At 44.9% G+C, this 27,923-nt stretch overlaps 2 protein-coding genes across 2 annotated transcripts; one reads left to right on the top strand and one right to left on the bottom strand.

The window, feature by feature from the left end:
* The first annotated feature begins 125 nt into the window (after window positions 1-125).
* Window positions 126-18,358, top strand: aspm (assembly factor for spindle microtubules). Its single transcript, XM_035176999.2, has 26 exons — window positions 126-531; window positions 1,675-1,818; window positions 2,004-3,531; window positions 4,009-4,104; window positions 4,233-4,328; window positions 4,436-4,582; window positions 5,058-5,297; window positions 5,407-5,474; window positions 5,557-5,698; window positions 5,943-6,073; window positions 6,388-6,563; window positions 7,027-7,172; window positions 8,088-8,173; window positions 8,253-8,465; window positions 8,778-8,982; window positions 9,180-9,328; window positions 9,512-9,640; window positions 9,884-10,078; window positions 10,736-16,015; window positions 16,220-16,369; window positions 16,471-16,662; window positions 16,775-16,967; window positions 17,295-17,449; window positions 17,581-17,757; window positions 17,863-18,035; window positions 18,125-18,358. The coding sequence occupies exons 1-26, from the start codon at window positions 256-258 to the stop codon at window positions 18,225-18,227; spliced, it is 10,590 nt and encodes a 3,529-aa protein (XP_035032890.2). The 5' UTR covers window positions 126-255; the 3' UTR covers window positions 18,228-18,358.
* A 2,982-nt stretch (window positions 18,359-21,340) lies between these two features.
* Window positions 21,341-25,564, bottom strand: LOC124854639 (complement factor H-like). Its single transcript, XM_047342764.1, has 7 exons — window positions 25,361-25,564; window positions 24,226-24,420; window positions 23,732-23,914; window positions 22,642-22,824; window positions 22,312-22,515; window positions 22,034-22,213; window positions 21,341-21,583 (listed from the first exon to the last, which is right to left on the bottom strand). The coding sequence occupies exons 1-7, from the start codon at window positions 25,428-25,430 to the stop codon at window positions 21,567-21,569; spliced, it is 1,032 nt and encodes a 343-aa protein (XP_047198720.1). The 5' UTR covers window positions 25,431-25,564; the 3' UTR covers window positions 21,341-21,566.
* Between the last annotated feature and the right edge of the window lie 2,359 nt (window positions 25,565-27,923).

The raw sequence follows: 27,923 nt of genomic DNA, 5'->3' as shown, positions 1-27,923 counted from the left end.
CGGAGCCGGCAGCCGATTGGTCCGTCGCTGTAAACTCTTTGCTCATTGGGCAAAACGCGACCGTCCCTCGCTTGTGATTGGCTCGCCAACAACACGGCCGCATTTCAAACTGGATCGCTGTTGTTGCTGAAGCGTGTTGGACGTTTGAGTGTCAGTAGGAAGTTCACGCGACTAGCAGGACACATGCGTTTTTAAAAAATAACAGCTAACAACCTAACATGTAGCTAGCTGCCGTGCTAATTTAACTCGTTTAAAATGGCGGAAACGTCGACTGCAGCGCGGAGAGGGTTTCTGGAGATCAGCCCGGGGAGGAGAGATGAAGCCAACAAGGAGAACAACGTCCCGGTTCTGAGTCTGATCCAGTTTTCCAAAGCCCCCTTCGTGTCGTTCGGGTCTTTGAAGCTAGGAACCTCCAGGTCGGCGGTTCTGCGGCTCGAGAACCCGGCAGAGGACGCGGAGGCCGAGGTCAGTGTGGAGAAGATCCCGTCGGGCAAAGGCTTCTCCGTGGACCACAGCACCTTCACCATCCAGGTGAGGAACCAACCGGGGGGGGGGGCTGAGATCCAACATGTCGTCACGTCAGTTAGCTTCTATTGCTAATGATACATGAGCTAATACACACACCTGCACTCCTTCTAGTCCCATTTTACATCACTACCAATGGCCAGGGATCATTTTTCATTTTAATAATAGTCACACATTCATATAAACAATCATTGGAAGACTAAACCCGATGAGCTCTAACATCTCCTTCTTCTTCTCAGTGTCTATATAAGTTGTTTTTTTGGTCATTTTGCTGTTGCAGACCGTTTCTATTTCTCATCTCTCATTGCAATGTGATTTTAGTTTGTATGTCCTTCAGTAACTCAGATGAAACTGTGCATGTTCCTATCGCCCAGGTCCACGTCTGGCAGAGGTCCTCCATCGCTCTGTTGTCTTTTACTGCTAAATATGAATGAGCTCATAAACACATCTCCCTGCCACACTTCTTTACAACACAACACAACCACACCTGCACTCCTTCTAGTCCCATTTTACAAAACTATAGGTCAGAGATAATTTTTCTTTATTGTAATAATAGTCTGGAATGAAATCCTCTACTGTCGAACATTGATATAAACTTATTGGAAGAGTTCACTGATGTGTTATATCATCTTGCTCTTTCCATTGTAATGGGATTTATTTATTATATTGATATTATTTACTGCTGTACCTGAGATGAAACTACATGTTGTTATCGCCCAGGCCCATGTGCTCTGTCGTCTTTTATTTAAAAAGAAAATGTAATTTAAGTATGCAAGTAAAGTTTATTTGTACAAAGACCAGAGTCACAAAGTACTTTACAGGATGAAACAGTTTAAAAACAGAGTTACACCCTACATGTGTAAAAACAAAGATACAAATAGAGAAAAAGAGAAATGCAGAGTTCAGTAAAGTGCATAGAGAGACAGGCCCGGTTCATAAATCCCCCGAATGTCTGTTTAAACAGTTTCTGAAGGTGTAGGTGGGTCATTCAAGAACTTCTGTGCAATAGTCTCAAAAGCCCTGTCACCACAAGGCTTTAGACTGTTGCATGGGAAGTTTAATAGCGTTAGAAAAAGAAGAAAAAGCTGTAACTGCATCTATTGCAAAACAGTTGAGCCAGGTGTTGATTTGTGCTTTGTGTGTTTGCAGCCTGAGTCCTCGTTCAGTTTGACAATAACCTGGACTCCAGCAGAGGAAGGTGGGATCAGAGAGCTCATCGTCTTCAACGCCAATGGGGTCCTCAAGCACCAGGCTGTGATGCTGGGGAGAGCGGAGGCCCCGAAAAAGAAAAAGGTAAGTTTCACAGGAGGGCGGTTAAGAGCTACAGAGGAGATGGCCAAGCAGGGCTGGGCAATTCAACAATATCAGTAATTATCGCAATATACATTTAATCTATTGCAACATAACAAGCTGCAGCAAGTTGGATCCTAGAAGTATTTCACTCCTTGAGTTTCTTTTATTTGTTGTGTGTGTTTCAGAAAAGCTTATGGGACACAATCAAAAACAAAAAGGAGGGTGGAAAAGTTGCTGCCCCTCGAAGAAAGGGAGCGGAGCCCCCGCTGAAGATGTCGGCCAACAAAACCTTCCAAGTGTCCCGAGAGCCGCAGTATAAACGGGACAAGCCACGCAGCCCCCTCGCTGCACTCAACGAGGGCAAAGCCGTGCGAGAGAGGTCGCTCACGAAGCAAAGTCCCGTCGACGATCATCGCTCTCGGACTTCGGAGGAGCTGAAGGTTTCAAACCCCAAACTGAGGCCACAGTCTCTGGCCTCGTCGGGCCAGGAGAACATCCATCACATCCACAGGAGCTCTCCCGTCGTCCTGCTCGTCCCAGCCGCAAAGCTGATGGACATGTCCGCCAGCCTGGACACCTGGGGGGTCAAACCTGAAAACAAAGATCTTACCAAAATACTGAACCAGACAGTTTCACCTATTGGGACACCAGAGAGGTTTAAGAAACTCATGCCTCGTATTCAGACAGGAAGCCCTCTTTCTGCCACAGGACAGTATGATGATGGTACCAGCGAGTTAACTGGAACCCCAGCTCTGTCTCTGACAGATGCACTGGCCCTCATTGACTCTGATCTGAGCTACACTATCACCAGTCCTCAAGGCAATAGTTCTAGCTGTGTCCTGTCAGATTCACTGGAATCCAAGAGTGGGAGTGACGGCCGAGGACCTGACAGGAATCTCCTCAAAGTGTTACCGGACAGCCCCGAGGTGGCACAGTCAAATGAGCCGAGACTGACTTTCTTTGTCAGCAACAAGGTCGTGGTGGATGAAGCTGTGGCCTCAGAGGCTGCAGAGGACAAAGACATGGTGAAGAAGGCGTCTTTTACTTCTGCCACAGTGATCAAGAGCAAAGCACCGGTGGAGGAGAACAGTCTCAGTGGAAGGAAAATCAAGAAGTCGAGGCGACGGCTCCTGGAGCTGTCTGACAGCAGCAGTCAGTGTGATTCGGGGACAAGTTCCCCTCAACTTCCTGTTATAGATCCCGGCACAGGAAGTACAGGAAGCAGCCGCCTGTGTGACGACACGCATCAATCGGCAGAGTTCACCTCTTCCAGCCCGACTCCAGGTGTCTATGGCCCGACCACACCCATCACCTTCCCCATCACATCCCCTCCATCCATGGCTCCCACTCGCTTCTCCTTCTCACTCACCTCCCCACTTCCTCCTGCAGCCCCCGCTTCCATTTCTTTCACTCTCACCTCTGCGTCACCCACAGCCTCGTCTTCTCCTCTTCGCCACAACCTCTCATCAAACCTTAACGTGTATGAGCAGCGTCCAGCTGCCTTTGCGCCCTTGTCCACCCTGGAAGACGCGTTTCCCATTCACATGGCAGTGAAGAGCAAGAAGAGGAAGAGTGAGGAGTATCTGAGAAATGATACGAAGGTGGAGGAGGCGGTGAAAACTAACCGGGTCAAGAGGAGCAGATGGGTGGCAGCAAAAACCGAGTCTTCAAGATCGGTGCAGGAGAGAAGTGCGTTACAGCGGAGAACAGCAGGTGAGCAAACGTGAAGTAAACACATGTTGGATGTTTGAAACATAATGAGTACAGTACTTTAACACTGCCGTCATTAATATAATGATTATATGTCATTATGTTAATGTATATATAAGTGCCCTTTTTCATTAGTTAATACTTAGAATTTAATGCTCTTTTTGGTGGGAGTAATTTTGCCCTTTTCTAGCAGGTATTATTTTCTTTCTTCACCACATTGTGATCAGTGAGGGTGAAATAATTGAAATGCCTATAATGCATTAAAGTTCAGCAACGTTACTAGACTGCAGCGTCAAGAACAGTTTAAACCTGAATGGCACTCAGTAGAGCAACTGTCCCCTTCACACACTCATAAATATCAGTTCCCTAAAGATGCCTGATTTATTTTCACCAAGATCCTTGAATTATTCCCTGGGAAGCTGGTAAAAATATAAAAAACCAAGTCAAAACATCTTTGCTTGATGCTTTTCCCCCCCTCAGGTTCAGTTCGCTCAACAACTGCATCGTCTCTAAAGAGCACTCGGCCTGTGGTTCCTGCCGAGGCCCAGCGACCGAGCTCCAAACACACCCCACGAGGTAGAAAGTGATGTAATCAAATAAGAGTTGATGTCTGTGTGGACGTGAGGATTGATGTTCATTCACAGTGACGCAAATTTTCCACACACTGGGATTAAAATCTAGAATAACTTTTCTGTTTCTTACAGTTGCACCATCTCTAAAATGTGCTTCATCTGTGAGGGCGGCAAAAGTGGTTGCTGTCGCGCAGTCAAAGCTGAACTTCATTAAGCCGCTGCACACAGGTATGTGACGGCAGCACATGAAATTTTATTTCACAAGAGGTATCTTGCTTTTGTTTTATCTTTAAAATGATATTTCATACTCTCTGCACCTGCCCCTCTTCTTCCAGCCATACCGAGGCACCCGATGCCGTTTGCTGCCAAGAACATGTTCTTTGACGAGAGGTGGCTTGAGAAGCAGGAGACAGGATTCACCTGGTGGATCAACTACGTCCTCACCCCTGACGACTTTAAAGTCAACACTGAAGTTGCTAAAGGTAACAGATCAGATGTACAGCAGCCTGTCACTCACACTGGGGAAAGTTTGTCTTAGTAAAAGGAAACGGGAGGGTTCAGCTTCAAGAAACCTATCATTACATTAGCATCGTCCCACTCACTGACCTGAAACACAACTTGATAATACCCATGATCCCCGGCTTCCTTGGCCAGAGGAATTCTGGTCAAGGATTCTGGTAGAATTCTTCATATTTTAAAGGCTTCCTGCTGAATATAGGAGATAAATGTTTTTTTTTAACTGATCAACTGTTCAGTTTTACTCCTCAACTTGCTGGAGCTGATTCTGACAGTTGAAGGTGCGACTCTGAGTCAGTTCCTCACTTCTCACAGGAAATCGAACCCGCTCACCAACGTTACAAGTTAAAAAAGTAGCTTTAAAAGAGCGTTCACAGTCCAGTTTGCACATGCAAGTTTATAATCCTGCACATAATTCTTTTCCATGTTTTATTTGTGTAGTGAGCGCTGTGTCCCTGGCCATGGGCAACGACGACAACTTCAGTGTGCCCAAAGCTCCCACCAAGGAGGAGATGTCTTTCAGCACCTACACGGCCCGACGGAAGCTGAACCGCCTGCGTCGCTCCGCCTGCCAGCTGTTCACATCCGACGCCATGGTGAAGGCCATTCAGAGGCTGGAGGTGGAGGTGGAGGCCAAGCGGCTGCTCGTCCGAAAAGATCGCCATCTTTGGAAGGACGTCGGTAATTATGAAACCTGCTGATGTCCAGCTTGTTGTGATCTGAAGTTCCTATCAAACTCTGGATTCATCTGAGAGGTAACTTTATTTCCTTTTTCCGCCGAAATTCTCAGGTGAACGCAAAAAAGTGCTCAACTGGCTTCTTTCGTACAATCCGCTGTGGTTGCGGATCGGGCTTGAGGTAAGTGATACGAACGTGTTTTCCTCAGCTAACATTCAATAAGTCAATTGATATCAACACTAAACCTGTTGTCGGCCCTCAGACGATCTTCGGGGAGCTGATCTCGCTGGAGAGCAACAGCGACGCCCTGGGTCTGGCCATGTTCGTCCTCCAGCGGCTGCTCTGGAATCCAGACATCGCTGCACAGTTCAGACATGCCAAAGTGCCTAACCTCTACAAAGACGGTAATTCAAGAGCATCGGTTGTTCTGTTGTCTGAACTGAAGTCTCTCATGTGTTACTGCCAGAGGTGCAGAACCACAGGTTTTATGTTGCATTCCAAAGTAATTGAACTGACAGTTTATCTGGATTAAAAGATCCAAATTCCCAGTCTTGATTTTTGTATTCTATACGATTTATTTATTTAATCAAGAACAAAACAAATTTGTCTGCGTTGTGTATATTTTCATACTTTCATTTTCTGTGTTAGGCCACGAGGAGGCGCTGTCTCGCTTTACGCTGAAGAAGCTGCTCCTGCTGGTTTGTTTCCTGGACAAGGCCAAAGAGTCTCGGCTGATCGAGCACGACCCCTGTCTGTTCTGTGTGGACGCAGAGTTCAAGGTGGGCCAAGATCCCCCCCCCCCCATATCAACAACAAACATTAAATACACAACTAAAGGGAGTGTATACTGGACAGGTTGCCATTATATTATTATACATTTTATATACATAATATATATGTATTAACCCAAAAAGCTTCTCATTGACAATTTTAACGGAAATGTATTTTCGATGCTCCAGTATTTGATAATTTAATGTGTATGAGTTCCACTGCCATTAGCAGGGTCCCTATCACCATTAGATATTGATGGGTTATATAAATCTCTACCGATCTGTGTGTTTCTTGCTATTTAATATAATTTATTTTTGTTCAGGCGAGTAAGGACCTCCTCCTGGCGTTCTCCAGAGACTTCCTGAGCGGAGAGGGAATTCTCCCCCGGCACCTCGGCTACCTTGGGTTGCCCGTCTCCCACGTTCAGAAGCCGCTGGATGAGTTCAACTATTCCGTGAAGAATCTGTCGGTGGACTTGAAATGTGGCATCCGTCTAGTGTGAGTGAGACTTTTGTAAATTTAATGTGACGCTCCGATCCCTGTTGGGATGTTTTCAGTTTGCAGAGGTCAGATTCAGCCACAGGACTGAATAGGATTCTTCAGAGCGGGGGGTTTCATCTCAGGGCTTCTGACTTCAGGAGGGTCTCTTTATGTGTCTTTCTTTCTTTTTTGTAGAAAAACGTAAACATATAATTGTTGTTGAGTGAAGTTTATACCAGACAGATTTTCTCAATGTTAAAACCAAAATGTTCCGCAGATAAAAGCCTGTGAAGCAGCTGAGCAGGGTCATTTTTATATAATGATGTAGAATCTACATTGTAGATCATCGTGATAACCATTAATCAACACTACTAAGAGTTAATAGTATCACAGTGACAATAGGACAGAAATGGACGTAAACAAAGATTCTTATGGATCATCTTTTTAAAGTCTGTTTCTTTGATGTCTGGTTTCCTTTCAGACGTGTGATGGAGCTGCTCGTCCAGGACTGGAGTCTGTCGGCGAAGCTCCGCCTGCCGGCCATCAGCCGCCTGCAGAAGGTCCACAACGTGGACGTCGCTCTGCAAGTGCTCAAAAGCAAAAACGTCGACCTCAAGGACGAACTTGGTGATTATTATTTTCCTCTTGAGCAAAGACAAAAAAAACTGAGGCAGACGCTGAACCTGAAGCAGCGTCTGCCCTCGACAAGATGACACTCGATGTTTTTCAACACTGAACAAGATTTTTGACATTTAGGAACATCTCACCGCCCAAAACTTCACCTCGAGCACCGAACACTGACATTTCACTGCATAACTTTAGTGTTTGATCACACTCGGCTGCTGTTGTTCAGGCGCTCAAGGACAAAACTGGATTGTTTTGCCTTTTATCTGATTTTGTGCTGTGCTGAATGTGAAAGAATCTGACAGAGTTCAGGAAAGAAAATCTCAACTTAATACTTACATACACAATGTTTTAAATTGGCTTCTTTAAATCATTCAGTAATGGATGTGTTGTACACAATCATGAATTTCTAACAAGATAGGCCTGCAACTACCTACTGAATCTGTCAATTAATATTATTTCTGTTTTGATTAATTTAATAGTAGTTTATTCTGTTACCTCGGTTTCCAAAGCTCAAGGGGGGGGGATTTATGAATAATAAATAATCCACGATGAATCCAAATTAATTTTCTTTACAATTCTTTCGCTAATTGATACATTAATCAGTTTTGTCTGAACTAGCTGGATATAACTTTTTGTCCGAGGATCTCAACCATAAACTCTAAATAAAGATGTACATTAGTCTTCACTTTCTGAAAAAATGAAACCAAAATATATACCGGTACCGGTGCTGCCATCTTGCATTGGTGACATCATCAGGTATCAAGGACTTATACTACACGCAGCCACCAGGGGGCAAGTGAGATAATTCTGCCTCACTTTTTTTGGAGCTGTCAAGCCGCCCATCTTTCTAAACAGTCCATGGGAATATAATGTTTTCCTGCTCTGAGCTCATGGGGTTTGTTTCTGTTATTTCAGGATCCATCATTGACTCCAGAGACGTGGTTGATGGACACCGAGAGAAGACACTGGGCCTCCTGTGGAAGATCATCTTTGCATTTCATGTGTGTTTCCCACCTGCTCGGTAAACTCCAGTCGTTCCTCGAAGCTGTGAACTGAGCTGATATCAAACAATCTGTTCAGGTGGAGGTGATTTTGGACGAGGAGCAGCTGAGAGACGAGATCGGCTTCCTGCGGAGAACGCTGAGGACCCAACGGAGGCTGCGGTCTCTGAGGGCCGATCGGGGCCTTCAGCCGACTCCCGCGAAGACGAGGCTGCCGTACGAGAACAGCAGCGCCAAGATTACCCTGCTGATGGACTGGACCCGCGCCGTCTGTGACTTCTACGGTCTGAAGGCGAGTTAATGGTGTTTTACATAAAGGAAATACTGACGTTTGAAGTTGTGACACTGGTCCTGGTTTTATTTTGTCTTGTGAGGCTGGATGCTGTCTCACTGTTCAACTGTCCAGTTGCTGCTCAGTCAGGAAGCAGTGAAATGAAATCAGTTTGTCAGATTCCCTGTGTTTATGTGACTTATGAACCTGGATCACAGCAAACCAACACTTTTCTGTTCACACCAACACAGCGTCTGACTCTACACCGATTCACTGAATCCCTGTCACGGTCTCCGACGTGTCGTGAATCAAGTCTGCTGTGTGTCTGTGCAGGTGGAGAACTTCAGTGTGGCGTTCTCGGACGGCCGCGTCCTCTGCCACCTCATCCACCACTATCACCCCGGCCTGCTGCCAGAGGAGGCTGTCAGTCACGGCACCACACAGACCGTGGAGTGCTCGCCGAGGGGCCGCCTGGAGCTCAGCTGCTCAGCCAGCGACTCCGACAGCTCCTTTGACTCGCCGCCGACGGGCCTGAACGGTATGTGTATGCTGTGTCTGTGTGTGTGTATATGCTATCTGTGTTGAGTCCAGGAATGAGCCTTGATATTTTAGACCTTAAATGATGGTATATCATTGTTATAAAGTTAACTGTATGTGTTTAAACTTGTTTTCATACCTGCTGGCTCTGGTGGAATTGTAGAGAATGGCTTGTGATGGTTGTCGTTCTGTGAACAGGCCCAGATTCTCCATCAGTGGAATTTAAAGAGCTGCTGGAAAATGAGAAGAACAACTTCAGACTGGTCAACACCGCCGTGGCTTTCCTGGGCGGCGTCCCCGCCATGATCAACCCGGCGGACATGTCCAACACCATCCCCAACGAGAAGGTGAGAGCGGAAAGCTGGCAGGGTTTTTATGTAACACACGTCTGTTTTACAACAACAAGTAAAACATGTTATTTATCCATCTTTCCAAATGTTTATTTTTCTATTTAGGGATAAAGCATTTAAACACGTTGGGTAAAAACACGTACTACAGCTCTGCCTTCATTCACCTGTGTGTATTTCCAGGTGGTGATGTCTTACCTGACCTTCTTATGCGCTCGTCTGCTCGACCTGCGGAACGAAACCAGAGCCGCTCGGGTCATACAGGGCGCCTGGAGGAACTACAGGCTGAAGAAGGATCTGCAGCTCTACAAGGTCGGTTCACTGCTTGTTAATTGATGTAGTTTCATTAATCTCATTTACTCAGTTCCATTGATGCTTTCTTGGAATGATCAGAAAATACAACATGGGGAAAACTTGTGTTGAATTTCAGTAAAAGCTGATGTTCCACTGATTACCGAGAAGTTGTAGATCAACTCAAATGACCATTTGCCATGTTGATGCCCGTCAAATAAAATAAGTTTATTTTGTGTTTTTTTTAAATTTATTTGGACACAGGAAAGAAACATGGCAGCTGAGAAGATCCAGTTGCTTGTGAGGACTTTTCTCCAGAAGCGCAGAGTTGTGAGGCAGAATCGAGCCGCCGTCGTCATCCAGTCCGTCTGGAGGGGTTACGCAGCCCGCAACAGGCTGAGGCTGCAGAGAGAGGCTCAGGTCCGGGCTCTGCAGTGCGAAGCAGCAACTGTCATCCAGGTAGGTTTTCATTTTTATACACGCACGCGATAATCTATTTAGACTTTTTGACCAGGTTAATAACACAGAGTATTGGGGCCATATTGAAGAAAAACAATCCTGAAATGTTGAGTATTATCTTTTTTTCAACCCTTTTTAGTTTTTTTCTTCACAATAGACTGTTTCTTACACAATCTTTTTAAAGTCATGAAACGTATGGTAATGTGGAGCTGATGTGACAAAAGAAGAAGTATTTTGTTATTTGTGATACTTTTATAACTTAACAAGATGCTCCACATTTCTCATTGCCTTATAATGCAGACGACTGCATTATTGTAACAGTTCAAGTTTATTCCCATAAAATTATGACTTAATTCTCTAAATGTCAGAATTTTCTCTCACTTTAAGTGGTCGCTCTATCTAGATTTGAATTTGAAGGGATACTTCTAGTGGATATCCATTTTTCAGCATTCTGTTTTTATCGCCTCAAACTTTGTTCCTGCTTCTAAAAGAATTTTATCCAAGGACACACTGATGTTGGTCCTGAATTGGTAGTCCACTCAATATCCGTGACCGTATTCGTCTGTCCATTTTGTTACAGCAAGGACACTTGGTGCATAATGAATCCCGCTTGTGTGATTGTTCTTTGAATGGCTGCGTCTTATCTTGTCCTTACAGGCTCAGTGGAGGATGTTTTCAGCTATGAGGACTTACCATCGCCTCAGATACTACACCATTGTTGTCCAGGCACAATGGCGAATGAGGAGGGCGGCCGATGCTTATGGAAGAATCTACTGGGCGGCAACCGTCCTTCAGAAGCACTCTCGAGCGACGGCTCTCGCACGCAGGGATCGGGAAAGTTATCTCTCCCTGAGAACTGCAGCAGTGACATTACAGAGAGTGTACAGGAGATGGAAGGCCCAGAAAACAGAGAAGGAAAACAGAGCCGCCAATGTGATACAAGCTGTGTTTAAGAAATGGTACAATGAGAAAATGGCCAAAAGAACGACTGCTGCTGTGAGGATTCAGTCGTGTTACAGAATGCAGAGGTGTCTCCATCAATACAGAGAGATCAAAAGAAGCACTATACTCATTCAAGCCCAGTACAGAGGTCATGCACAGAGGCGCCGCTTTAACATGTTGAAACTACAGCACGGCGCGGCTATCACCATCCAAAGCGCCTTCAGGGGGCACGCCGTCAGAAAACAGGTGGAAAAGATGAGATGCGCTGCAGTCGTTATTCAGTGTTGGTTCAGGGCCACTGTGCAGAGAGACGTGCAGAGACACATGTTTGTGAGGATGAGATGTGCTGCTGTTACCATACAGGCAGCTTATCGTGGAAGAGTGGCTCGGGAGTCTGTGAAAAAACAGCAGAAGGCAGCAGCGGTAATCCAGACAGCTTTTCGGAGGTACGCCGCCCAAAGGCGCTACCTCGCCCTGAGAAAAGCCGCCGCTGTGATACAGCAGAAATACAGAGCTGCAGTTTTGGCCCGTGAGACAATGAAAGATTTCAAGGCTCTGAAGAACGCGGCACTCGTTGTACAAGCTCACTGGAGAGGCAGAGCCGACAGGAAGAGGATAGAGAAACGTCACAAGTGTGCAGCTGTGGTACAGGCTTATTACCGTCGACACAAAGCTCGAGCAGAGTACAGGTCAAAGAAAGCAGCTGCTGTCATCATTCAGCGTCACTACAGAGCTTATGTGGCTGGAAAGGAGATGAGGAAGTCGTACCTTTGCACGCAAGCAGCCTGTGTCACTCTTCAAGCTGCATTCAGAGGCGTGAGAGTCAGGACGCAGCTTAAGAAACAGCACCAGGCAGCGACTGTCATCCAGGCTTCAGTTAGGATGTTTATATGTAGGAAAAGATATGTTCTCCTTCAGAGTGCATCAATTATCATTCAGAGTCGATACAGAGCTCTAATGCTCGGCAGGACAGAGCGAAACGAGTACAGGCAGCTGAAGCAGGCCGCCGTAAAGATTCAAGCTGTCTACCGGGGATTTAGAGTCAGAGGAGAACTAAAGAAGAGGCACCACGCTGCCAGAGCAATTCAAGCTCAGTTCAGGATGTGCAGAATGCGTATGGCTTACCTTGCCGCAAAGTGCGCTGCCTTCATTATTCAGGAGCGCTACAGAGCCAAAAGGCTCCGGGACAGAGAGTTCCACATGTACAGATCAATGAAATCTGCGGCTGTAGTCATACAGGCGACGTATCGTGGTCATGTGGCCAGGAGCCAGGTTGCCAAGATGCACCGAGCTGCTACAGTCATTCAAAGGAAGTTCCTCGCAGTTCGAGATAGAAATAGGTTTCAGGCGATTAAGACGGCAGCTCTGGTTTGTCAGCAGAGGTACAGAGCAGCGACCCGGGCAAGAACAGACCGTCTGGACTATCTGTCAAAACGCAGGGCAGCCATTTGTCTACAGGCGGCCTACAGGGGATATGAGGTCAGAAAGCAGCTGCGTATCCAGCACAAAGCAGCCGTGACAATTCAGTCTCACTTCCGACAGTACCAGCAGAGACGCTGCTACAGGAGGCTACGCTGGGCTGCCAGTGTACTGCAAGCACGTCACAGAGCCAATAGAGACATGAGGCAGGAGATGCACAACCTGTGTGCCAAGAGAAACGCCGCCCTTCTCTTACAAGCTGCTTTCAGAGGAATGAAATGCAGACGAGTCATCAAACAAAGTCACTGTGCTGCCAGTGCTATCCAGAGAGCTTACAGAGCCCACTGTGAACACAGGAAGTATCTTACCTTCAAATCCTCTGTGCTCGCCGTACAGCGAAGGTATCGAGCAACTGCAGCAGCCAAAGAACAAATGCAAAAATATATAAAAATGCGCAGAGCCGCTGTTGTCCTGCAGGCAGCCTACAGAGGTCAGAAGGTCAGACAGGAAGTTGCTCGCCGGCATCAGGCCGCCACAGTCATTCAGTCTGTGTTCAGAAAACACAGGGAGGAAGTCAAATACCAGGCCATGAGACTGTCCGCCATCATCATCCAGAGACACTACCGCTCCCTTGTTCTTCAGAGGAGAGACACAGAACGCTTCCTGCAAGTGAGACGTTCTGCTGTTGTTCTTCAGGCAGCTTTCAGAGGTCATCGTGTGCGACGCAGCATCTCCAAGATGCACAGGGCAGCAACTCTCATTCAAACAAACTTCAGGAGACACAAACAGCAGTCAGCCTTCAGGAGACAACGCTGGGCAGCTTGTGTCTTGCAGCAGAGGTTCAGAGCTCAGAGACAGAAAGACCTGGACGTCAAACATTATCATGAGGTCAGAGAAGCTGTCTTCGTTTTACAGGCTGCATATCGAGGAATGAAATTGAGGAGGAACATCAAACAAAGACATTGTTCTGCCAGTGTTATCCAGAGAGCTTACAGAGCCCACTGTCAACACAGGAAGTATCTTACCTTAAAATCCTCTGTGCTCGCTGTTCAGCGAAGGTATCGAGCTACTGCAGCAGCAAAAGAAGAAATGCAAAAATACCAAAACATGCAGAGAGCAGCCATCATCCTTCAGGCAGCCTACAGAGGTCAGCAGGTCAGACAGGAAGTTGCTGGCCGGCATCAGGCCGCCACCTTGATCCAGTCTGTGTTCAGAAAACACAGGGAGGAAGTCAAATTCCAGGCCATGAGACTGTCCGCCATCATCATCCAGAGACACTACCGCTCCCGTGTTCTTCAGAGGAGAGACACAGAACGCTTCCTGCGAGTGAGACGTTCTGCTGTTGTTCTTCAGGCAGCTTTCAGAGGTCATCGTGTGCGACGCAGCATCTCCAAGATGCACAGGGCAGCAACTGTCATTCAAACAAACTTCAGGAGACACAAACAGCAGTCAGCCTTCAGGAGACAACGCTGGGCAGCTTGTGTCTTACAGCAGAGGTTCAGAGCTCAGAGACAGAAAGACCTGGACGTCAAACATTATCATGAGGTTAGAGAAGCTGTTATTCAGCTACAAGCTGCTTTCCGTGGAATGAAATCCAGAAGAATTGTCAAACAGAGGCATCAGTCTGCCAGTGTTATCCAGAGAGCTTACAGAGCCCACTGTGAACACAGGAAGTATCTTACCTTAAAATCCTCTGTGCTCGCTGTTCAGCGAAGGTATCGAGCTACTGCAGCAGCAAAAGAAGAAATGCAAAAATACCAAAAAATGCGAAGAGCAGCCATCATCCTTCAGGCAGCTTACAGAGGTCAGCAGGTCAGACAGGAAGTTGCTCGTTGGCATCAGGCCGCTACTTTGGTTCAGTCTGTGTTCAGAAAGCACAGAGAGGAAGTCAAATTCCAGGCCATGCGACTGTCCGCCATCATCATCCAGAGACACTACCGCTCCCTTGTTCTTCAGAGAAAAGAAAGAGAACACTTCCTGCGAGTGAGACGTTCTGCTGTTGTTCTTCAGGCAGCTTTCAGAGGTCATCGTGTGCGACGCAGCATCTCCAAGATGCACAGGGCAGCAACTGTCATTCAAGCAAACTTCAGGAGACACAAACAGCAGTCAGCCTTCAGGAGACAACGCTGGGCAGCTTGTGTCTTACAGCAGAGGTTCAGAGCTCAGAGACAGAAAGACCTGGACGTCAAACATTATCATGAGGTTAGAGAAGCTGCCATCCTGTTACAGGCTGCATATCGAGGAATGAAATTGAGGAGGAACATCAAACAAAGACATTGTTCTGCCAGTGTTATCCAGAGAGCTTACAGAGCCCACTGTGAGCACAGGAAGTATCTTACCTTAAAATCCTCTGTGCTCGCCGTACAGCGAAGGTATCGAGCTACTGTAGCTGCAAAAGATCAAATGCATAGCTACCAAAACATGCAGAGAGCAGCCATCATCCTTCAGGCAGCCTACAGAGGTCAGCAGGTCAGACAGGAAGTTGCTGGCTGGCATCAGGCCGCCGCCTTGATCCAGTCTGTGTTCAGAAAACACAGGGAGGAAGTCAAATTCCAGGCCATGAGACTGTCCGCCATCATCATCCAGAGACACTACCGCTCCCGTGTTCTTCAGAGGAGAGACACAGAACGCTTCCTGCGAGTGAGACGTTCTGCTGTTGTTCTTCAGGCAGCTTTCAGAGGTCATCGTGTGCGACGCAGCATCTCCAAGATGCACAGGGCAGCAACTGTCATTCAAACAAACTTCAGGAGACACAAACAGCAGTCAGCCTTCAGGAGACAACGCTGGGCAGCTTGTGTCTTACAGCAGAGGTTCAGAGCTCAGAGGCAGAAAGACCTGGACGTCAAACATTATCATGAGGTTAGAGAAGCTGTTATTAAGCTACAAGCTGCTTACCGTGGAATGAAATCCAGAAGAATCGTCAAACAGAGGCATCAGTCTGCCAGTGTTATCCAGAGAGCTTACAGAGCCCACTGTGAACACAAGCAGTATCTGAAGTTTAAATCCTCTGTTCTCACCATTCAGCGAAAATATCAGGCAACCGTCACAGCTAAAGCACAAAGAACACGTTACCTGGAACTGCGCAGGGCAGCCATCATCCTTCAGGCAACTTTCAGAGGTCAGCAGGTCCGACAGGAAGTTGCTCGCCGGCATCAGGCCGCCACAGTCATTCAGTCTGTGTTCAGAAAGCACAGGGAGGAAGTCAAATTCCAGGCCATGAGACTGTCCGCCATCATCATCCAAAGACACTACCGCTCCTGTGTTCTTCAGAGGAGAGACAGAGAAATGTTCCTGAAAAAGAAACAATCCACCATTGTCCTCCAGGCTGCACTTAGAGGCTGGCGTGTCAGGAGGGAAATTAGCCGACAAAATCGAGCTGCCACCATCCTCCAGTCGTGCTGGAGAGGTTTAATGCAGAGGCGTATCTTCGAGAGGAAGAGAGAGGCAGCTGTGACACTTCAGCGCAGGATTCGGGCTGTGCAGCGAGGCAAAGAGGAGAGGAACCACTACATCCGAACGAGGCGAGCTGCCATCACACTTCAGAGACGCGGCAGAGCCTGGATTGCAAGACGACAGGTAATGGATTTTATTTAAAGTTCACAGTTTGCTAGAACTAGACAGTCTTTTATATACAGTGATTAATCCATCACGATAAACATGTCTATTCATTTATTTCTCCATTATGTTTCTACTACCTGCCTGGAAGGAAGTAAAACTTTATAAAAATGTGATTTGGCTGAACATAAACATGGTTACAATCGTTGTGTTGTTATGTTTCAGGCACTGGAGGCGGCCATGGCAGAGAGGAGGCTCCGTTTTACTTCGGCGGTCTTCCATCATCTCAGTGCCATGAAGATCCAACGAGCCCTGAGAGCTCACTGGGCTTTGGAGTCTGCTAAGAGACAAATTCACTGTGTCGTCGCCGTACAGGTAAAAACAAAATGTCTCCTAATGTCATTGTTCAAAACAGAAAACGATTAGAAATGTATTTAGAGTATTTCCTGAAATGATTCCCTTGTTTGTTGTTTCAGCGATGGGTGAGAGCGACGCAGCAGAGGAGACGGTATCTGGAGGACCGGAGGAAAGTGGTTACAGCCCAGCGAGCGATCAGGTGCTGGTTGGCCCGTCGCCATAGAGCTGCGTCCGTCATCCAGCAGGCCGTCAGGAACTTCCTCCTTCTTAGGCGCCAGAGGAGGGTTCAGCAGGGGATTGTCAAAGCTCAGGTACTGCAGTCAGAGGGTTTGGCTTCACAGATGAGGATTGTTTTGTCAGTTCCAAGTTAAATTAGTTCCACAAAATGTCCCTGACTTTATATTTACTTGCCTTTACCTGCAGGCTCTGTGGAGAGGACACCGCTCCCGCCGACTGAACGACAATGCCAAGCTGGTGAAGTTGAGACACCGCCTGCGCCAAGTGTCCGCTGCCGTCAGAGAGGAGGACAAACTGTGCAACAAGACGTCGTCCGCACTCGACTACCTCCTGCGATACAAACACTTCTCCTACATCCTGGAGGCTCTGAAGAACCTGGGTAAGACTTTTCACATTTCTGCTGATTCAGCCCTTTACAGCAACTATAACGTTTCTTACTACCACTGTAAGAACAACCAGTACTTGTGTTGACGTGTACTTTAATGTCTACATGACCTTACACTTTGTGCCTCATGGACAGAAAACCATGCTAACGTGTGTGTGTGTGTGTGTGTGTGTGTGTGTGTGTGTGTGTGTGTGTGTGTGTGTGTGTGTGTGTGTGTGTGTGTGTGTGTGTGTGTGTGTGTGTGTGTGTGTGTGTGTGTGTGTGTGTGTGTGTGTGTGTGTGTGTGTGTGTGTGTGTGTGTGTGTGTGTGTGTGTTGACAGAAACAGCCACCAGGCTGTCACCAGAGTGCTGCGAGCGGCTGGTGGAGAGCGGAGCCACCAACGTCATCTTCACGCTCATCCGCTGCTGCAACCGCAGCGTCCCCTGCATGGACGTGATCACCTTCTCCATCCAGATCCTCCTCAACCTCTCGAAGGTACCACTCACCCACAGCTGCTCTTTTTCAGACTCCTCCGATGTTTAGACTCAGTTTCTCATCTGCAAAAACCTTTTCTCCTTTTCTTTGTCCGTCTCCCTCCTTCACTCCTTCTTGGTTTCCCTCCTCAGTACCACAAGACTATCGAGGCAGTGTATTCGGTGGAGAACTCCGTGGAGACGTTGCTGGACCTGCTGCAGAGATATCGGGAGAAGGCCGGAGATAAAGTGGCTGAAAAGGGCGGCAGCATCTTCACCAAGGCCTGTTTCCTTCTCGCTCTGCTGCTGCTAGACAAGCGCCGCACTGTGGTCCGTAGCCACGATAACACAATTTAACACAATTAATCAAATAACATGATGGTAAACTACAGTTTTTTAACTGGAATGCAACTATTTGTTGTTGTTTTTCTCTAGGAGGTTATGAAGTTGCCCAAAGTGCTGGACAGGATTCGCAGTATTTACCGGCTCACTGCTCGCAAACACAAGATGGACGCAGAAAGAACCGTTACCAAACAGAAGATGAACGCGTCCGTCAACGGGAGCTTCTTTGTGCCAGCGACACCTCGTAAATCCAAACCTGCGCCCAAGTACGTACCTACCCGTGTCCTGAACATGTCTGAAATGGACCCATGCTGGTGTTTGTGATGTTCACTTCCATCCTGTGTTTGTTCCTCAGGTTTGCACCGGACTGGGTCCTCAGGAAGGACAAACTCAAAGACATCGCGGACCCTCTCAGAGCCATTCACATGGTGGCCGACGCACTGTCCATTGTGTTGTAAATAGAAAAACGTTCACATTTTGATTCATCTCGTTTTTTATTCCTTCAGAAAATATTGCTTTTATGTTTTTCTTTTTACTGTTACATTTCCATGTGGTTGATGTATATATTAAAATGGATTTGTTTCTTAAACACGGCGGTTTCGTGTACTTTTCTGATGATGTGGAAACCAGGTCAATCAGGAATTTCCACACACGCTGATTGATGGAACCACATCGTTTACCGTCAATCATCCTCGTACTTGAGTCCATTGGTTAGTGAGCTGCCATTTTGAAGCCTCGAGTTCGGCATTTTGTTCAGTGTGTGGGGGGGTGGAGCCTGACAGAGCTTGAGGCATGTCAGGAATCTTAAACCTGCGACCTGCACCCAGTGGACGTTATCAGTCAATCGATTAACCATTTTATTTGCAGAGCACCTTTCAAACAAATTAAATGTGATGTAAAATGTATTTAATGTTAGTTAAACATTCAAATTAAGAGATGAATACATAGCAAAGCAATCATTAATAGAAACAAAACATAAACATTTTTTTTATTCAAATTGTACTAAGACAGTAAGAATTTTAGTAAAATAAAATGGCTTAAAATTTATAGTAATAATCAAATATTTTTTTAAAGAGCATCAAATTATAAAACAGACGAATTAGGTGCACACACTCATCGATATCAGTCCCCTACACACACCATCAAGACCCATGAATTATTCTCTGTCAGATTGGATTATTCAACACTATTCAACATTATTCAACACTTTCATTGACGAAAGAAAAATCCTGGCTTTGATCCCAATCTGCACCAAAATTCAACCTGACACACACCACATCACACACAATCTATCCTGCAAACCAACAATCACAGAAACCCAAATGAAAACCTCTATCTTTGCGTTGTAATTCTGGTTTGACTTGAGTATTTGACCTGAAAACGAACCCAGGAGAACGAGCAGGTTGTCAACTCCTCGTTCTGTCTCTGCCTGAGAGAAAAGCACAGAGCGGCAGCTTTTGTTCCAGAACGTGAGCGGAGTCGCCAGAAAATCTCAGCATGACGCCGAGTGACTGTTGTTTCTGTGACTACCGTCACCTCCCCATCATATTCATAAATGATTTCCCATATTGTGCAGATCACGGATGATCAAACGATGTACTTTGTTGTACCAGAGAAACGACACGGCACTGAACACAGAACTGAACAGAACGACAGGCTGAGTGATTTATACCGATCCACTTCACCAGATGTTTACAGATGTTTTCCTTCATAATACATGTGTGTGATTGTGGAAGGAAAATACAACAAACTAATTGAGTGTTTTTTATTCAAACTGCCACAGCAGGCGACTCTGAAGCAGACACAGAAGATGAGTTAGTGACCGGAGCGACTGTTTACTCTCGTTAATCATTCACACGTTTGCTCGACCTTCTCATCACCTCCAGTGGACGAACGGCGTTTACTGGCAGCTGGGCAGGTCCATCACCCCGTCCACACACCTCTGACGCATCATCACCGAGCCCACAGGCCTCCCTGTGGTACACCGGAAGGCCACGTCCTCACTGTGGACGATGTACAGCCTCTTCAAGCGGCTATATTTGGACGAAATGTGTGTGTGAAGGTTAGAGAAAGTAACTAGTTGCATGCAATGAAAGACTGAAGAGCATAACATAACTAACATTAACTTTCAAATAACGTATAACCAAAATATCACAGCAACACAAATCAAACTTATAAACATCAGACAGAATCGAATAAACAGTCTTTGCTTAGCCTAGTATAATTATTAAGCCCAGTTGTGTTACCCGTCCATGAAAAGGGAAAAAAGGTTGATGTGCTGTTTGAAGTCCAGTGAAGTCGTCTTGCTGGTTTGTGGCTCCTGTTGTTGTGGTTCTGCTGTGCAATGCAGCTCTTGTGCTGAAGTTCTTAGGCAGGCTCTCACGTCGCTGCCTTTGGAAGCTTTTAGCAGTCTGCTCCAGGCAGGCCTGCTTCAAGGTCGGTAGAGCTTGTGGTGAGGAAGTTTCCCTCACTGGGTGAGTGGAAAGCTGCACCTCTCCTCCACTGAAGTTGAGCAGAAAGAGAGGTGAGCTCCTCTCGGAGAGTTGAGTAGAAGGAGTTGAGTCGAAAGAGGAAGAAGAGAGAGAAGAGACGGGGGACTGGGCTTAAATTGGCCTGGTGACCTCATGGGTCATGGGGCCCAGAGTGACCATTAGTGGTAGAAACTTGTGTCGAGGGTCAGTTTTCACACCTCTGTGTGACGTTGAAGCACCCTGGGAGACAGAGCTCTGGAGGCTCTGGTTTGTCTCCAGAACAAAGAACATGTGGTCAGGGTTTGACTACACATGTAGGCTGAACTGTAGTTCACAAATACCAGGTCCCAACACACTGGAAATTAAAACTAGTGCTACCTGTAAAAGATGTGGTTGTGACTTACTGAGGCATCTTATCTCTTCGGTCCATTCACCGTCGTTGCACGTTTTGAAGGGTCCTCCCTGCATCGTGTAGTAAGTCTGACAGATGTGTTCAACCCTTTCATTGTGTCAGTAGCTGGACTTCAAAGAGTTCTTGGTGTCTCCGTTTTCAAGAGGCGGTGGTTGCTCACAAGCCAGAGGAGCTGAGGGAGTGTGGCACATGACAGAGAGAACGCGTTTGGTTGTTACACTTTTAAAATTAAGACATTTTACAACTGTCTTTGAGGCCATAAAAGCAACTACTGGCAGCTACTGCCCTCGATTGAATGAATTCTGTGGGAGATGCTGCAGAGAAAGTAGAAAATTCCTGGATCAGCCCAACTGTTCTGATCCACACCAAAATTTTCCTTCCACCGAGTTACGCACAAAATCTGTTCAGTTGTTTTTGCGTAATCCTGCAAAACACTTGACAGATACACACTCTCAGTCCCACTTCCTCCCACTGTCAATAATTTAACTTCCTACTTGTTAATCATTTATTTTAAGTCCATTTTCATCTCGCTATGAATTCCATCTGATTCTCTCTCATTATCATTATTTTTATCTTTTATACAAAAAAATTCTTGCAAAGATTTTGATTTGATAATTTCATCACTTCACACACACACACACACACACACACTTTCCATACTGAAATAATTAAACCACCAAACAAATCCTTAAATCTTAAAATTCACCTCTTTTATTCAACACAAGCTTCACGACATCAGATCACATTATGGCACATTCCCAGTGGGACACATGGACACTCCAGCGGTTGCATGTAGCAGGATCTCATGACGTTGGTATGAAAAACAAAACGTGGTTTTCTTTCTCCTTAATCTGATCAAACAACAGATTTTAATGAATTATTCTTTTCACTTTGAACGACGTTGAAAATCAGGATCACTGGTCTGGAACAGCTGTGGAAGAAGATTTCTATGTTATATTTTTGACAAGTTTTACAACACTTTATTTTGTCTAGATTAAGTCAAACTGTCATATCTCCTCTTTAAAGAAAATGCTCGTCACACCATTTTTCCTGGGTCATTTTAGACATCCTGGATCCTACAGTTTAAATACAGTTTCTAATTGAAATAAGATTCCGGTTTCTCTGGTTGGTAGATTATTGATGAATAAAGTGGCTGATATGAGTTTGATGACCAACAGTTATTCCTGTATTTACGTTGCAGGCACTTTGGGATCGTGGAGTAAGATGCAGGGTTTACAAGGCAAATATCTACTGTTGCAAAGATTCAAACTATAACACATTCGTTTCTTCCTTTTGTTGACTTTGTTCTGGAAAACAGCCGTGAACACATTCAGTAAAAAATAATTAAATTGACATTTGCAGAAGTTTAACTTGATGATACCTTCACACAATGGATCTGGTGTCCAGCCCGCTCTGGTGCACGTGGCCCTGGTGGCACCACCCGTTCTCTTGTAGCCTGTTGTGCACCGATATCCAACCTCATCCCCCAATTTATTCTGTTGTCTCCAGTTGTCGTACCACCTATCCACGAGCGGATCTCGTCGATTGCTGCATGTAACCTCTAGAAAAAGAGAGGGACTGGTTCATCTCAGGTGATCGATATAACACTCAGAATCATTATCTCCGGTGAGTTAGTCGAGAGGCCACGTTGTTCCATACCTTGGCATATGGGTCTGAGAGACCACTGTCCATCATTTTGGCATGAGACCACTGCTGATGTTCGCAGGGGGTCAGAAATCCAGTGTCTCTGTCCACATGTCACTGTGACTCTGTCCCCAGGTGAAAACACGTTTTTGTCAGAAGGGTGATACTCGGTTCCATGGAGTGACGGCAGTTGCAGGTGGCATGTTATCGCTGCGTTTGTTGGGAGATGAAGTACATGTTCTGGTTAGTTTGCTGTAACCATGACGTCCATGCATCCCTACAGCACCAGTCTTCACCTGTAAGGGTGCTGACATGACACATTTGGGTCGTTGACTTCATACTTACGTTCACATGCAGGAGTGGGGCTCCACTCGGCTCTTAACCCGAGTTTTGTGCATTTTGAGGGTCTGTCTTCAGTGGGCTGGAATCCAGGATTGCACTGGAAATGCAATAAGTCATCTTCCTTGTACTCTTGGATGTCTCCACGCACTCTGCCATTTTCAATCACAGGTACCGGACAATTTATCGCTGTTGAAGAATAACACACAACATTTGCTCACAGAAAAGCCAAATCAAATTGTGACCACAATGCATCGGCTATCTGCTTTTTAAAAATGTGTCTGCATTCATATGCACAAAGCTGTTGATAGAGATTAACCAAAATGTAGAAAAAGAATCACTGTTTGTATTTTGGGCAGATAAACATTTGACTTGTGTCTGGCCTGAGTGAGTCTGAAATGAGTACCTATAGAAATAGGTGAAAACAGAAGTAGTGTAGAGTTTGCATGGTGTAAAGTTGTGTATTTAACTATTAAATGCTGTTATATCCTCACAATAAAAACTAGAATGGTCCGTAGAGCTCATACCTCCAACAACCCCCTTATAAAACCACTTTTAAATTCACTATATCCAGAATTTTATTTGTATCTGCACCAAATCACACGCACTGATTTAAAAATCAAGATTCATGAATCGTTTTTGAGAAAATGTTAGGTTTCCAGTCTTTATGCTAAGCTAAGCTAACTGTAACTCGCCTAACTTAAAGAGCAGACGTGAGATTTGTTCTTCTGAACTAATTCTTAATAAGAAGTTGAACTCAAATGTCAAACTATTCCTTCGAGATTGATTTCTAAGTCCAATCATTCTTAACCAGTTCTGTGATCTGTTAAGTTTATAGCTGTTATCTTTCACTCTCTTTGCACTTTAGCCTTTAATTGACAACCAAGAAAAACCATCACAGCATCTGCAGCAAACTGGAGATTCTTGGTTTCGGCTCCGGAAAGAAAATAATTCAACACGCTGTGTTGTGACTGCCGACTCTCACTGGATGATCTCTCACTGGTTCCTGTGGGTTGTTACGGTTTCCACACGGCGGCCAGCAGGTGGTTACCGGTGGATTAGTCGTGGCTCATGCATGTGTGCGTTTCTCTCTCACCTTTACATGTCGGAGCTTCTCCGCTCCACTCTCCGTTTTCATTACAGTAGATCTCTTGTGACCCACTCAGGATCTCCGAGCTGGACTTGCAGCTGAATCGAACAACGTTGCCAACGTTTGCTTCCTCCGGGTCCCCGATCACCTGCACGTTGTTGCTCACATGGATCACTGGGCACTGTTGGGCTGGAAGGGAAAACAGGATAGAGAAATACATCGGATGAGTGGAAAACCTTTGAAATGGAGGTAAGCGGTGCACTACAGAGAAATATTTCCAAAGGGGCTACACAGAAAAATAAACAGTAAGATCACATGACCACATGATCTCGCTTGAAAAAATACGAATGAGAGAGAAAATCAGCTCATGAGAAAAATTCCTTTCATGTATGAAACGTACTGTAAATTCAGCGATAACTGGACATTATAATTTAAACCCAACACTGTAAATCAAACAGAATAAACTGAAATACTTAGTTTGGCAAAAGTTTATAACTTACGTTTACATTTCGTGCCTCTCGACTGCCATTTACCCTCGATACAGAGCAGTTGGAAAAAACTACTGTAACCAGTACTGCAGCTCACGCTTATTTGTCTCCCGCCGACGTAACTGGCCTCCAGACCAGTTGTGTCGAAATTGGAATCAAACAAGGGCCCATTTAAAAAATCTTGAAGTGTACAATCTGGGAGAGGTTCTATAGAGAGAAATACATAGTTGTACAATTTCCGTGTTCAGCATCGATAAAATCAAGGAATTACTTGAATAATCAATAATCAAGAAATCCTTGGTCTTATTTGTATCTGCACCAAATCACACACATTGATTAAAAAAAAAAAAATCAAGATTCGTGAAAATGATGCGGTTTCCAGTCTTTATGCTAAGCTAAGCTAACTGTAACTCGCTGCAACTTAAAGAGCAGACGTGAGATTTGTTCTTCTGAACTAATTCTTATCAAGAAGTTGAACTCAAATGTCAAACTATTCCTTCGAGATTGATTTCTAAGTCCAATCATTCTTAACCAGTTCTGTGATCTGTTAAGTTTATAGCTGTTATCTTTTCACTCTCTTTGCACTTTAGCCTTAAATTGACAACCAAGAAAAACCGTCACAGCATCTGCAGCAAACTGGAGATTCTTGGTTTCGGCTCCGTAAAGAAAATAATTCAACACGCTGTGTTGTGACTGCCGACTCTAACTGGATGATCTCACTAACGAGAAAAATTCCTTTCATCTATGAAACGTACTGTAAATTCAGCGATAACTGGACATTATAATTTAAACCCAACACTGTAAATCAAACAGAATAAACTGAAATACTTAGTTTGGCAAAAGTTTATAACTTACGTTGACATTTCGTGCCTCTCGACTGCCATTTACCCTCGATACAGAGCAGTTGGAAAAAACCACTGTAACCAGTACTGCAGCTCACTCTTATTTGTCTCACGACGTAACTGGCCTCCAGACCAGTTGTGTCGAAATTGGAATCAAACAAGGGCCCATTTAGAAAATCTTGAAGTGTACAATCTGGGAGAGGTTCTATAGAGAGAAATACATAGTTGTACAATTTCCGTATTCAGCATCGATAAAATCAAGGAATTACTTGAATAATCAATAATCAAGAAATCCTTGGTCTTACCTTGACTTTTGACGAAGGTCAGCGTGTGCATCCAGAAAAATAGGACACAGCTTCTGGTTATTACGTGCATTTTATCCTCATTACCCTGAACTGCCAAACAGAAGAAGAAACTGGAGACTGCAACACTATAATACACAGAAGGAACTGTGCAAAAAGAGGCTGCTCAATGATTTACACAAGTCTGATCCTGCCTCCAAATATAAACTCAGACTCACGGGGGAAAAGAAAACAGAGGAAGTGACCACACACACACACACACACACACACACACACACACACACACACACACACACACACACACACACACACACACACACACACACACACACACACACACACACACACACACACACACACACACACACACAACAGCAGATCACATGACGCATACAGCTTAACAAAAGCTTGGAATTCCAGGATATGTTCCTAATAATATGGCTCTGTACATATACAGCATACGATTTATATTGTAGAATGTTTTAAATGAGTCAGAAATTCACTAAAGGAAAAAAATAACATGATTGATGAACTAAAAGTAATTCTATTTGTCGTAATCTTTCTTGTTTAACATCTAGTTTAAAAAACTTATTCCTGTAAAAGTTTGTTTTCTCTCCCCTGTGAATCATTAGCTTGAATCAATTGAGTAAACAAAATACGCTGCATTTCAGCAAGTCAGCTCAGACTCAGCCAATCTAAAGTAAATTTGAAATAATAAAATAAAAATAGGCAAAGCAGCTTTTCAGCGCAACATTCGATGAAAAGTACGATCGTTCTGTCAGAAAATCAGAAAATAAACTTCATTTCCTCAGATTCAGTTTATACAAATGTGTTGTTGGCCTTGTGTCGGTGGAAACATCTGCCAAAAAACTGAGAGGGACAAATATTACAGCTGCTGCCTCAGTTTGGACAGTTCAGCACAGTTAAGCAATGCAGGACTCTCCTTCATTTCTCAATGCGTCTTCATGTTATTCATCTGTTGGACAGACGCTGTTTGTACAACTAACTAAAGCAAGTACCCCTGACTAGTCAACTGAAGGACACAGCTGTGGAGGAGTTGCTCAGCAGTGACCCCTTGAGGTTCTGCATAGACGTTGCTCCACAGAGACAAAACAGAATAGATATAATGATAATAAACTGTAGAGTCAAAGCATGTAGTTCAATAATGTAACAAATGTTTTCTTTGACTAAGCAAGTTAAACCACTACAGTTTACTTTAGTCTTTACCGTTGTATTTCCATATGCAGCTGAATATAATTTTCGACACTGATGAAGAAATAATTCCCAGTTAGAAGAAGCTAATGTTTCTTGAATCTGGTTGATGGAGTCAATCGTTGGGGCAGAGAGACCGGCGGCGAATGCACGGAGCAGACGTCAAGACAGATGGCGCCGAATATTTATTTAAAAATAAAGTGAGTTTGTAGACGTAAACATCTGAGGTAAAGCAATATTTTGTGAGTTTGATGTTTGAGTGAGTGTGAACATGGAGAATGTTTCAAAGAAGCCATTAAAATACGCAGAGTTCTGAACAGAGTTTGGTGGATTTGTTACAGCAGTAGCTCCTCGGGATCAGGAAGCAGAGGATCATGGGTAATATCAGTTTGTGTGGGACTACGCAGTCAGAGCCATTGATTCCTGTAAGTTTCTGTCTGTTGTGTGTCTTTAATCATTTTGCTGTGTTGTTGTGTGTTTGTGTTATTATTTCTGTTTTCAAACATGGACATTTTAAGATCCAACATTTTTCCTCATGAACCAAAGAAGAAGATCATTAATCTCAAGTCAATAAGTGACCTTGACAAAATCTATTAAGATTTCTTTATTGACAGAAATTCAGTTTAGCAACAATCCTGAACTGTTTATATCACACAAATGCCAACATGTTTGATCTAATATATATATATATATATATATATATATATACTCACATTATTTTTTATTAATTTGCAAAAATAAAACCTGCTCTCTGGGACGTGACATACAGTAATTAATGTATTTTTTCCAGTATGAAGCAAAAACCTAAGCTGTCACCTTCTCCCCTTTTAAACCAAATCTACACCAAAAGTCTTCATTTCTCAGGGAATCTCACATTGAGAAATGTCTGGTTGGACTTTGTGTGTCTGTTTCCAATAAATACTCTTTGACAACTGGACGTTCCTGTTTGTATTTTGCTGTCCACAGTTTGTCTATCGATTTCTACCCCAGTGGGTTTTTCTGCTGTGGCCTAATAAAGGACGGTGTCAGACTTTTCCAGCCAAAGTCCATTTCTGTGCGCTGGTCCATTTCCAATGATCCCTCCATTAGGGATGCACCGATATGGAAATTCTTGGCCGATACCGATACCGATATTTAAAACAACAATCTAGCCGATAGCCGATACCAATATTTGTTTATTACTTGCATGTGGCCTTCTTGGTGTGTAACGCCGGGTTTACACCGGGCGCTGAAGCGCCGCCCCGCGCCGCGCAGCGTTATTCTCAAGCACGCAGCCGCCTGGCTGTTCACACCGGACCCGCATTTCTGCGCGTCGGTCAGCCCGTGATTCTCCGCTTGTTGTTGTATGTAACCC

Source organism: Hippoglossus stenolepis, chromosome 14 (genome assembly GCF_022539355.2).
Source record: "Hippoglossus stenolepis isolate QCI-W04-F060 chromosome 14, HSTE1.2, whole genome shotgun sequence".
In the NCBI taxonomy this organism is placed as follows: domain Eukaryota; kingdom Metazoa; phylum Chordata; class Actinopteri; order Pleuronectiformes; family Pleuronectidae; genus Hippoglossus; species Hippoglossus stenolepis.
This window is presented reverse-complemented; position numbering and strand designations above follow the sequence as displayed.

Bases quoted from the DNA above. Each gene is read 5' to 3' on its own strand.
- aspm (XM_035176999.2), top strand. From the start codon at position 256: ATGGCGGAAACGTCGACTGCAGCGCGGAGAGGGTTTCTGGAGATCAGC. The intron at 5,298-5,406 runs GTAATTATGAAA...CGAAATTCTCAG, and splicing joins CCATCTTTGGAAGGACGTCG to GTGAACGCAAAAAAGTGCTC. The intron at 6,564-7,026 runs GTGAGTGAGACT...GTTTCCTTTCAG, and splicing joins AAATGTGGCATCCGTCTAGT to ACGTGTGATGGAGCTGCTCG.
- LOC124854639 (XM_047342764.1), bottom strand. From the start codon at position 25,430: ATGCACGTAATAACCAGAAGCTGTGTCCTATTTTTCTGGATGCACACG. The intron at 22,516-22,641 runs GTAAGTATGAAG...TTCATCTCCCAA, and splicing joins CCCCACTCCTGCATGTGAAC to CAAACGCAGCGATAACATGC. The intron at 22,214-22,311 runs GTATGGAACAAC...CTCTTTTTCTAG, and splicing joins TCTCAGACCCATATGCCAAG to AGGTTACATGCAGCAATCGA.